Source organism: Macrosteles quadrilineatus, unplaced genomic scaffold (assembly GCF_028750875.1).
Source record: "Macrosteles quadrilineatus isolate MER2022 unplaced genomic scaffold, UCM_ALF_1.0 Scaffold_6__1_contigs__length_79288215, whole genome shotgun sequence".
Taxonomy (NCBI): Eukaryota; Metazoa; Arthropoda; class Insecta; order Hemiptera; family Cicadellidae; genus Macrosteles; species Macrosteles quadrilineatus.
The window spans coordinates 37,981,688-37,994,599 of record NW_026542599.1 but is presented as its reverse complement, the minus strand read 5'-3'; the positions used below and the strand labels follow the sequence as shown (position 1 = coordinate 37,994,599).

Here is a 12,912-nt window from a genome sequence, read left to right as displayed (position 1 = left end):
CAAACTTTCATAGTTGAGATTACATGACAAATGTTAACCAAAGAGTAAGACATCTAAAAACACTTACGTTTCAGGAAGAAAGAGCTGATTGCAAAGCAGAAACAGATGCTTGCCAAACAGAACAACAAGAATAGTACAAAGACAACAGTGAAGTCTGTGTGGGCGATCACTGGTCCTTTGTCGGGATCGAACCCGTGGCACAGCAGGAAGGTGATGACACTACAGCTGATAATGTACACCATGAGACCGTTCAACACCCAGCCAGCCCACACCATCCATGTCTGTAGTCCCATCATCTTCATCAGCTCCTGTAAAGTGGGAAAGTTTTAAAGACGTCCCAGAGCAGAGAAAAATTCCATGTTCACATCCTAAGGACACTAGGCTTTGACTTAGAACCGATTTACACATTACTTCAGGCTTAGAGGCTCGTGGTGTTTTAACGTAGCCAAATTACATGTGGGCGATAGGCAGGATTTGAACTCTGGACCTTGAGGACCAAAGCTCAGCACTTTACCACAAGACCAGTTGCTCATAAGTGAGTTGCACTAGCCTATCCCCCAAAAAAATCCTACAGTAAAGTCTCGATAATCTGATCTCCGGTTATTTGACCTTGGATTGCACCTTCCCTGCGAATAATAATATATACTATTAATTGCATACTATTTCTGTAAGGTACAACTAGATTCATGATCCAATTGTTAAATTATCAGGCAATGGGCTTATTTCCAAAAAGATATATTTCTTGATTTAAAAATAATTAAAATTCTTTTTTAAAACAACATTTGGTATGAGAGATGCGAAAAAGTCAATGTCAATGCAACATATCAAAAAAAATAAACTAAAACTAGGCTTCAAAAGTTTCAACAACAGCTATTGTTAGAAAATCATAGGGTCAAGAAGTGGTAAATATTGATAACACACTTGTGGTTGTTATCTTGGATTCTGATAAACATGCATTTGTATGGCCTTCCAAGCCAATGACCCCTCACGACCCTTACGATACTTCAATTGAACAATAACGGACAAATCAATACCCAAGTAGAAGGTAAATTATTTATTCAAATAACAGAGACTCTTCTAACTTTTTAAGTTCCCTTGGAATTAATGAAAAAATATTTTATATCATCTATGAGATTTACCTTCATGTTTTATGTAATCATATGTATTTATTTTCCACCAGGCAAATTGTTGCTTACAAAAAATAAAATTGCACCATAAAAAAATTGGGACATGTTATTGAACTAAAAAAGTTTATAAGTAGAATGGAAACCATTAGATTATAACCTGAATAAAGCAGATATAGTATCGAAAGATGTTCTTTAAATAATTGTTTTAAATCTTCTTTTCCTCAAACAATGTTTTGCCTCGAGTTAAACCAAGTATTAAATTTATGGATGTTAAATGAGACTTTTGCTTCTAAACCTTCAATAAACTGTTGTATCCACATTTTTATTGAACAGCAGATTAAATTTGGTGACAATATCCATGAATTATTGCTAAACAGTAAACTCACATAGATGCCAGGGATACTAGCGTTACAACGTTCTACAATCAGTGGTTCTACAACTGCGGGTCATACGCTACAACGACGTTCCAGGACTGGCCAAATACCAGTAGTGGAGGCTCAGCATCCTGAATGTGACATCCATTTTCCGGATGAAGTCAGAATTGAAGACCAATCACCTCGACTTTCCACGACTGGCCAAATACCAGTAGTGGAGGCTACTAAGTTGTATGATTTTTCATCATCCGACTCAGTTCCCAATGAAGTAAATCACCTCGACGTTCCACGACTGGCCAAATACCAGTAGTGGAGGCTACTAAGTTGTATGATTTTCATCATCCGACTCAGTTCCCAATGAAGTAAATTACATGGAGTTTTCAATAAAAAGTAACTAACCGAAACTCCAGATGATTTTTCTTCAACCACTTTTTTCAAGACGGAAATACTAATGGTGGCAAAACTCAGCATCGTGAAGAACGGCATGAAAGATTTGAACAGCTCATTGAAGATGTCCACTGTGTACTTTGGAAATGGAAACTTTCGAATCGATGTCTGAAAAATAAAAATAATTAATAATGTGAGTTTAAAAGTATTACTCAGAGAATTAACATGCAGGTTTTATGGTTTTATTTGAAGTTGAATAAATAAAAAAGAATCACTTAGATATAATTTTCAAATATTTTTTTTAGAAACATCAATAATAACTAAACATTTTGAGAAAAAAAAAAAACATGATATCCTCTTAGTGTATGATCAAGTAGTTTTATCGTTCAAAAACATAATCGGTAGAATCACATTTAATTCTTAATAATTTAAACAATTTTCTAACAACACAAACCATGTCATCTGAAAAGATTAGTCAAACAGCTTTCTACGCCTATCTAGTTATCTTTAAAAGTAGTTCAAGGTATGCATAAATATGGAAAAGTAAAAACTCTGTACCTAGCAACATTTACTTCAGGGCAAAATTAAAATACAATAGGTTTTTAAAAGAGAAACTGTGCTTGCCAAATTGTTGTGGCTGGTATTTGTGTTTTTTATACTGTTTGTGTTTTTTATACAAACTGGGCCTGAAAAATGTTTAGGGACAAAATTCATTATGAAAAACCAACTTAAATTACAATAAGACATAGTTGTAATTTGTACACAACCAATTCAGAACAAAAATTGCAAATACCTCGCTCCATCCAGAAATACTGAAAGACAATTTTTTGGATGTTTGTACAGCTAAATTTTTTAGACGATCAGTCCCATTTTTCTTTTTTCAATGCAGCTATTCTTCTAGTGAAGAGAAGCATCTTGCTATAAGACAAACAATCAAGGAGCCTTCTGTTGATAGAGAACGATCATTTGCACTGGTAGTGGGTATACTCTCTCTCTCTCTCTCTCTCATACAAGCATACTATGGACTTTTTCATAGCCATTTAAGCTATGGGTTATTTGTTTGGGGGTCTTCTGCTCATGCAAAAGAAATTTTCAATTTGCAGCAAAGGGCAATTAGGGTAATAGCTGCTGTAGATAGGCACCATGATTGCACTGACTTTTTTAAAGAGTACCAAATATTAACACTGTTTTCTCTATTTATTAAGCAATGCCTGTTATATTTAAGACTACAATTAGATAAGTTAGATTATAGGAGAGATATACACTGCCATAATACTCGTCATAAATGTAATATAAATCTTCCTTATGTTAGACTTGCTAAAACTGATAAAAAACCATTAATTTTAAGCAGTAAATTTTTTAACAAGTTACCAATAGCCATAAGATTACTTAGTGATAAGGATTTCAAGATTAAAATAAATAATTTTCTTTGTAATCAGCCATTATACTCAATAGAAGATTATATGTCAAGAACACTGACTCCACTGGATTTTAATTAATGTTATGTTTGACTAATTTGACGTGCCAATGTATTTGGAATATTGTAATTGGAATACATAGAATATTAACTGGCAAATAAAAATCTCATTCTCATTCTCATTTTCATTCTCATTCTCATTCATTAAATCTTCTTGCAGATGATGGGATTTTTCTTACAGCGTCAGGTGATAGAATGGTTGTGAGCAATTTGAAGCATGCTGGTAAGGTAGTTGTGATGGGTAGTGACTTGTCGTAGGCTTCTTTGCAGGTATCTCTTTGTAGTCTACAAACTGAAGACTTCTCTGCAGGTATCGCTTTGTAGGCTGCTTAGTCCATTAACTGCTTCTATCTGAAGCGTCATGAACCGTTTTATGTGGTAGTTTGAAAGATTAGTTTGTTCGTCATATTGGTTGTGTATTGGCTAGTAATAACGTTTCATCTTATAGGTTAACAAAATACTCACTGAAATGATCTTCAATTTTACTGGTATAAAAATTAATTAAAGAAGAGAAATAAGATATGTTTACTATCAGCTAACGCATTGTGTAGATAAACTTATAAACATTTTAAATTTATTCTGAATAGGCTATAATACTTTGATAACTTTTAGGTTGTTGGACCTTTTAGAAAGGCTTTCAAGTTTTTAAGGTTATTTCTCAATAACTTACCACAGAAAAAGTAAAAAACTTAAGGCAGGCTTATAATATTTGTAATTGAAACTTACTTCATATTTAGATGAGACTGATTCACTGGCCACTTTAATGTATGCATTATCAACGGCCATCTGCACAGCTAGGAACCCTTTGTACAGGTAACTGTCTGGAAAATACATATATTGTGAGCACAATAAATACCCCCACCGCAGCAAACCTGAAGACTAAACAAATTTCCATTTGTCGGAATTGATTTGAAATTAAATCTATTTAAATAATGTTAGGTTTATTATAAGGTTTAACAAGTACCTAGGTTTGCTGTTACAGGGATGCTAATAAAGTGTGTTTTTTAGTAAAATATTAGTAGCTTGGTATAAAATAAATAAATTTGCCAAGTTTGATCAAAATATTTCTATAAACAAGCAAACTACATTAGAACCTTGATAACAAGACTCTCATGGGGATTATATGTAAAATAAGACTTGTTATCAAGGTTGACTTCTTATCGAGGTTTGTAATAACATGTGATTAGGAGTAAAATAATTTTAAGGGGATTTGAAAATGACACTTGTTATTAAGGGCGACTTGTTATCGAGGGCCTTCTTATCAAGGTTCCACAGTACAACACTTTACAATATACTCCATAAAAATAACATGGGAATTTTAAATTTACGCTTTTTTTAAATTTCACCGTTGCCAATAACTGTACAAAAAAAAACTTTGATATACTAAATTATTCGTTTTTTAAGCTCTTTAAATGGTCTAGAGCGAAATTGGGAAATTTAAAGGTTTGAGGGTCAAAAATTAGAAAAACCAATTTTTATCCCATAAAATCACCTAAAAACCCCCCCCCCCCCTAAAATCACCGTTCTTATAGTCTGATCATGCTGGTTCGCGAACTTATTCAAGTTTACCCCGCCTTACACCTTGAAGCCAAATTTCATCAAAATCTGACAAAAGTTACTCAAGTTATCGTGTTCGCGGACAAATATGTATGTTAAATAAACATATATAAACATTTTAATGAATAATGTTTTTGGCCTTTTTCTAGGGACATCAAAATGAAAAAGTAAATCGGTCCCGGGCCTAGGTCTTACCATGCCACCTACGGTAAGAGCTACTTTTCTATAGGGAAATTCTCTAAAACCAACAGTCCACTCAAAAGATAGTTGAATATCTTCTCAGATTAAAAAAATGGCATACAAATAGTTGTAAATCAAGGAACATCTAAAAAAATCCACAAAATACAAATTTAATTAAGGTGGGTGAAAAAAACTTACACACTAGATGTAGCAAAACAGGTTCACAGGTTACAACACATTAAAAATTATTGGTTGTATGATATATTCATTGCTAAAATAAAAATACATAAAGGCTAATGCTCAAGGCTAGGCAAAATTTATAGTAAATTACTCTATTTTATGTTAGTCTATTTATGAGATTTATTTTATAGCATTTCTCGATTACAGCCATAATAGTTTTTATGTCCAAACTTGAAAAAATACAAGAGTTCCCATTTTTTAAATGTCTTTAAGACCACTTATCTTTGCAGTGAAACAGTAAACATTTTGGCTATATAAAAGCCAATAAGATGAGAACCATAATAAATAATTATAAATTAAATAATTAATAATTAAATTGAATACCATAATAAATGTTCCATGTCCCGTGTTGTATTTTATGTAAATTATTTGATGTTTTTGATGTAAAGCTCCGACGATGTTGCAGTGCAACGAAACATGTTAGCTTTGATCAACATTTTAGTTGAAATAGAAAACACAATTTTGGACTACTGACGGAGGTAAGCCTATAGTCATTATCCGTAGTCCAGGGGCTATCAGAATGAATAATGTGAATAAACAATTGGCAGTCGAATTCCAAATAAAATTCAGTAAAGAATTTTAGAAAAAAATACTAACTTACCTCCTTGATCGGTAGGCCCAGCAGGTAAGAACTGGGGAAACAAATCTTTTGTGTCCCATTTCGGAATAGTGCTACGGATTTTGTACTTAAAATCCTTTGGAATTTCAGAACCATTTCCGACATTTTCAAAAACTATTCCGTATCCAATGTAGTTGGTGAACGTAGACACATTTTCATACTTGAGGTGGAAAAACTCTTCTAGCTTGTATTCTGATTCAACGACGTCGAAAGATTCTAAAATAAACACATTACATGTGATAGTTTATGAATATGGAATGCAAATGCTGATCTATTCTCTTAGACGGTCTGTAATTATTAGTAGACATTGTGTTCAATCTATGTCATCCATTTGTTTTTCTTTGTATAAAACCCGGCTGAGGTTATGGTGGTAATTTAAAATCGTGATTCCTGATTATTCTTGATCTTCTTTTTATGACATCAATATTTCCAGGCCTAATCCAAACAAACTTAAAGCAGACAAACATTAATTGTAAACAAAAAGCTACCATGAAGAATTAAAACATGTAAACATTGTTATTTTTCTAATCTTTCCTTGAAAAGTGGAGCAGTAAAATAATTTGCATTTATCCTTTTTATTAAGACTCATGTACAGAGCCTCGATTTGTTCTGTGGTTTAATTAATTTTGGTATAAACTATTTTAAACTGTGGTCTAATTATCTCAACTAATCTTACTTATTTCCTATAATCGAGGACAAAATATAAGAGTAAATAAAATAACCTCATAGTTCCATAGTTCATATTTAACCAGCTGTTAGTTAAAACAAATTATATTGCTCTAAAACAAATCGAAGATTACAAAGATAGCTTTAAAAAATAATTTGAACATCCTAGTATTTTACTATGTATTTTTAATTAATCTGTCATCCTCTTACAGAAGAATTGAACGTATCAATGATTAGCATTACACATAGGCCTAGTATAAATAAGTCAACCCTAAGTATGTCTTTACATTTTTATCCAAATGCTGAATTTGTGACACAAAAGCTGAATGTTTACTAAAGCTGTTATGTTAAGCAAATTATTTTATGTCAAAAGCTAGTTTAGAATCTTAGCGTCGGCTGCTAGACTTTTTAAAAAATAAAACTTAATTTCTAAAAAACTGGGACCCTAAACTAAAATTATGGCTTCGACATTCCCTAGTTTTTAAAATTATCTTTCTTTCAACACAAAAATCATGAAAATCCGTCCAATGGTTGATTCAGAATCGTGAAATAAAAAAACACTGTTTCGTTTTAATATTATAGATACTTAAGGAGTCTGCTTGTAGTACACCATTATTTAAATGTTTACTCTCTGATTTTTCATAAACAATTTAAAAACTAGAACAACCAAAATTAACATTTTCAAGACAAATCTAATCATATTATTACCATTGCAAGTGTTTCCAAGTTATGGTAAAGTTTGATTTCACTCATTATTAATTTAACTTTAAAAATAATCTTATTTCCTTTATGCTCTATTTCTTGGTAATTTATCAAAGATGTCAAACATAAAGTATTAGTCATTTGAAACTTGTTTTTGTTGCAAAAAGGCAACGGGGACAGCTTTTTTTCTTTAAGTAGAAGAAATACTTAAAAATCAAGTGCAACTTTCCCAAACAAGCAATATATGAATATGATTATATAAATTTGACCCCTTTGATTATGTGTACGCCTAAACAAAGAGCATTAAATTGTACATGACCCAAAACAATAGTTTAAACTCACCCAGTTTGCTTTTATCCTTCAGATAGTAGATCAATGTTTTGTTCAGTTCCGTGATGACTTTTCGAGTGAACGGTGTGTCGGGAGTGTACGCAAAGTTTACTACATCGTGATGGATGAAACTGTAAAAAAATATGTAGGCAGAGAATAAAAAAAAAATTCAATATAATGTAAAATACCCCCGCCGCAGCAAACCTGCAGACTTAGCGAATTTCCATCTGCCTGATTGGATTTAAACTAAAATGTCTCCTTAAAAATATCACATTTATTCCCTATTTAAACAGAATTAGTTTAATGAGTACTTAGGTTTGCTGCAACAGGGAGGGTAAAAAAGTTTTTTTTTAATGTAAAATATTAAAAGGTACTGTGGTTTAGTAAGAAATTAATGTATATTCCAAATTTGATCAAAATATGTTCATAAACAAGCAAACTACAACAGTTTACTTGTTCTCCATAAGAATAACATGGAAATTTTAAAATTACAATTTTTTTGAATTTTCTCCGTAACAATTAGGCGCATAATAACGCTTCAATATACTAAATTATTTGTTTTTTTAAGCTCTACAAAATGGTTTGAAAAGAAATTGTGAAATTTTGTGTTTTTAGGGCCAAAAATGGGAAAAACCTATTTTTACCCCATAAAACCCCCCATAAACCCCCGTTCCCATAGTCCGATCATGCTGGTTCGCGAACTCATTCAAGTTTATCCCGCCTTACACCTTTAAACCAAGTTTTATCAAAATCGGACAAAAATTACTCAAGTTATCGTGCGGATGGACACATATATATATATATATACATATCTATATATAGATATATAAAAATTTGAACGAATGGTGTTTTTGGCCTCTGGGGACATCAAAATGAAAAAGTAAATCGGTCCCGGGCTTAGGTCTTACCATGAGACCTACGGTAATAGCTACTTCCCTATAGGGAAATTCGCTAAAACTTGCTTAAATGTGTGAAGTTATCTGCTTTATCTATGATCATATTTTCAAAATTAAGTACAAAAACACCTGTAAATGTTGATAGTAATTATTTCCAAATATATATATATTCAAAAGATTAAAAACGATCAAGTTAACTTTTTTGAGTTTTTAAAAACCATAGCAAACTACTAAAACCAACTATTCAATTAACATTAACATAGTAGGTTGGTAGGAAAATGGAATGGTCTGAAAATTACCAATATTTTTGCCATTTCGGCATCCAGAAGACGTCATCTCCTGAGGATTGAGATTTCACTGTATAATTTTAACGGTGAAAACGATGAACATCCACTTCCACTATCCTTAACATTATTTCCGCATTCTAGTTTAAGAAAGAACTGCAATGTAAAACAACAAACCTGTAATCTCTCACGGTGTTCTCGTTCAAAAGAGGATTCACCGTCGTGGGTACCTCGCTGGCCTGCTGTCCGAAGACAGAGTTTTGCCTCATCCATGCCACCAGCCAGAACAGCAGGATTGGGAACACAAGCTCGATCAGGGTGAGGAACCAGTGACGCTTCCTCACGATCACATTCTTCCACATCAACACCTGACATTTCCGCCAGAAGAAGGACATGTTACTGCGTTTGTGTTCTTTCTCTTCGCTTAGTGAGTTGCTGCTCTGGAAGAAAATGTGTGATTAGTCGAGTTTAGTAGAATATAGTAAAATTATTAGTGTAGTTTTGTATAACTGAGATCAGTTATTTCTTTAGCCAGGACAGTTAATTAAAAACCCAATAGTCAAGGTCAGTGGAGTCATAGAGCTACTGACTTCACAGGATTGAACTGCCGACCCTTTTGATTGCTGGGCTAACCACTCAACTGCACAGCGAGCCTTTATACTTACTCATTTTGTCAATTTCAAATCAAATCAAGTCAGACAACGTTTTTTTGTCGCAAAAAAACGTTTGTACATAGTACACATATATAAAACAGGTGACATGTCAAATCATAAATACATTGTTGTTCAATCTTATATTCTATAATTATAAATAAAATACTGACTTTCACTCAAAAAGTAGTTTACGATAAATGAAGCTGAAATTCATTCACTGACAATAATAAACAAATTGTAATTTTCGAACATTAAGTACAGTAAACTAGCTTCCTCAACCAATCGCGCAAACTCATGTGTATAGAAAGTAGGGGTGTGCGAAAACTAAAGTGGTCAAGTTTTCGAGCGATATTTTACTACTAGACTCGAGCTTTTCAAGAAAACTGGGAGAATCAAGGTTTTTAATGAGTTTGTTGGAAGCTTTTTTATATTTGTACAGTAGGGCAGAATCATAGCACAATCATTACTATAGGAAGTTATTGTATAACTCTTATAGTCAACTGACCTTACAACATTCTGAATTTAAATTGTTAAAACTGAGAATAGTATAAATTGCTTGGTTTGGATACAGCAAGGGCAAAACGAAATGACGGTGACAGCTTCCCAAATCTGGCAAATAAATTATGAGAGCATATTTTAGAGGTTAGGCCAGAGAGACAGACACTTTTTTTGTTTGAACCATACTAAGCCATTGCCATAAATACAACATGCATCCATTTGATTTAATTTAACACCAGTTATCAGAGCTCCTTTTACAGCTATGACGGATAAGTTAATTATGACAAAAAAAATTGCATTTCCTTGTCCTTACAAAATTTGACGATTCAGTGAAGACAGCAGACCGTGCGAGAGTAGATAAAATAAATTAAAAACTAAAATTGGTGGATGTAATTAATGGCTACTGTATCCAATTTGTTATAGAAAGGGTCAATATTGTGATCAGGAAGTGTTTGGCAATGTTGTGTGAGTAGGCTGGAACTGATGTTAAACGATAACTAGTTGTACTGACCTACAGAAGGCAATCGCTTTAAGTAGGCCAGTGCTTTTGATTAGGGGGTCAGTTTTTTTTTTTTTTTTTTTTTTTTTTTTTGAGTGGTGTGGTGAGTGTGATGCACCGGAGGACAGGGTCCTGCTGGGGGACCTGGAGCCCTAGGCCCTTGGCCTTGGGTCCAGGAAAGTTAATGTTAAGGGTTTGCAAAGTTGATGTTTTAGAGTATTTTCCAAATTGGGGTTACAGTTTCTAACTAAATGGTTTAAGTTCCAGTCTACCCTACTTTTTCAATTGTTACTTATCTTAGTGTTCTTTGTATTGTTTTGGGTTTTAATAAAGTTGGGTTTTGTAAGCGAGAGCTGAGTTTCATACCTTAGCTATGTCACCCAAAGTAACAGTGGGTAGGCCTACCTCCAGCCAGAGGTACCTAACGTTGCAGGTGGTTTGGGGAACACTCGTTTATAAAACCCAACTTTATTAAAACCCAAAACAATACAAAGAACACAAAGATAATAAGCAATCGAAAAAGTAGAGTAGATTGGAACTGTATAAATCATTTAGTTAGAATATGTAACCCCAATTTGGAAAAGACTCTAAACGCCAATTTTGAAAACCCTTAACATTGCCTTAACTGGACCCAAGGCCAAGGGATTTGGGCTCCAGCCCCCCCCCCCCCCAGCAGGACCCTGTCCTCCAGTGCACCACACTCACCACTCCACACAAAACTGACCCCCCTCATCAAGTGCACTGGCCTACTTAAAGCAACAGCCTTCTGTAGGTCAGCACAACAAGTTATTGTTTAACAACACTACCAGCCTACTCACACAACATTGCCAAACACTTCCTGTTCACAATATTGACTCCTTCTATCACAAATGTTTTGGAGTGAAGCTTACTGGTCAATGAATTTCAATAGTTATTACAAAAAAAATTATGAAATTGAATTTAGTTTGTGCTATAGAAGTTATAGAACGTATAAAATTGCATCAAATATGTATGGCCAAGTTGTACAATAATTAATTTGATTTAACTTTCGGTATTCAACTTAAGGGTTTATTTTATACGGTTCTTTGATAAATTAGATAAAAGAAAGTTCATACCCTGAAGATCACACCATATGTGCAGTTATTCCTGAGAAGTGTCTGTAAGTGTAATGTATTAAATAATTGTATAGCTACTTAAACTGTATTTTACATTGTTTGGTACATACTAGAAAGTACTTATTTAATAGTTTTATGAAAACTTATTTTTGATATTTAAAGCAACTGTCATTTCACTATAAAAAAACTAGCCCCAATTTTGTGGGTTTTTGTTAACTCGACTAATAAATCTACTACAGCACTGTAATTTACTTCTCTTTCCCTACTAAATCAAAGTATATATTAAAACTTTATTTATATATACTATATTTATATCTTTTTCTCTTGGTTCTTTCAAAATTTTCTCTTATATACTATAAGCATGTATATTTTATTATAACTTTATCATTTAAGAAATGTGACACTATTCATGTATGTATTTCTTATGTACTTGATGAATAAAGATAATTTGAATTGAATTAAACTACTCGCACAACCCTAGAAAGTTATTTACTGGCTTTCCACTTTCCCCTAGCTGTCAATTCATTACTTCTACTTGTCAAGGCTGAGTGCACAGGTTTAATAGGGATGCTTCAAGGAGAAAATATCCTTGGAGAAGATCAGCAAACAAGTGACGAGTGAATGCAAAATAAAAATGATAAAAATAAAAAAAGGAAAAGAATTAATAGAATGTCAATAAATGGTACCAGCAAACCAACACATGCTTTCTTTTATAAGCTTTTCAAAAAACCCTTATAAGTGGTAGGAGTAACAATGTTATTTGGGGTAAAATCACAAAAGTCACAACATCTTTTGTTCGTGATTTTGTTTATAATTAAAATTACCAGAACATACCAAATTTTGATTGAATCCGTTTGAGCCGATTTTGAAAAAGTCTGACTTTTCTGTTATTTTTTTAGTTATTATGGAAAAATTGCCATTAAAAATCAAAATTTCAAAAAGTTGAAAAAAACCCCTGGAGGTACCATAGATTAGTACAGTACCCACATACTATCTCTTAAATATTGGATCAAAGGTGTAGTCTATAGTTCTGTAGACATTCACGCACATACACATACATACATACAGCCATGACTAACTGAAAAACCACTTTTTAGTTTTCAGGGGCATCCAAAATAAATATTTCCACCAAACATTTTGACTAAAACTAGATTATCTGCTTATACTTGTTTAACAGAAGGAAGAAAACATAATTTTCTAAACTAAGGATTGTTTAAGCAGAGTTAACATTTATATAGGGGACTTGTAATAATTAGTTTACCGATACGTTTTTAAATTTTTTTTCCGTTTATCATTTTGTTAACATTTTATACAGCCTAAAATTTGTTA

At 32.8% G+C, this 12,912-nt stretch overlaps 1 protein-coding gene across 3 annotated transcripts in view; it reads right to left on the bottom strand.

Moving 5' to 3' along the window:
- LOC128996316 (phospholipid-transporting ATPase ABCA1-like) overlaps nucleotides 1-12,912 on the bottom strand; it is a 114,938-nt gene that overhangs the window by 44,476 nt on the left and 57,550 nt on the right. For all 3 annotated transcript variants that reach the window (XM_054421561.1, XM_054421560.1, XM_054421562.1), the window contains exons 2-7: nucleotides 9,017-9,279; nucleotides 7,672-7,790; nucleotides 5,944-6,177; nucleotides 4,092-4,186; nucleotides 1,901-2,056; nucleotides 68-308 (exon numbers count right to left, since the gene is read on the bottom strand). In XM_054421561.1, coding sequence (XP_054277536.1) covers nucleotides 68-308; nucleotides 1,901-2,056; nucleotides 4,092-4,186; nucleotides 5,944-6,177; nucleotides 7,672-7,790; nucleotides 9,017-9,234 — 1,063 coding nt within the window. In that variant the 5' untranslated portion in view covers nucleotides 9,235-9,279. The remainder of the gene's footprint in view (nucleotides 1-67; nucleotides 309-1,900; nucleotides 2,057-4,091; nucleotides 4,187-5,943; nucleotides 6,178-7,671; nucleotides 7,791-9,016; nucleotides 9,280-12,912) is intronic.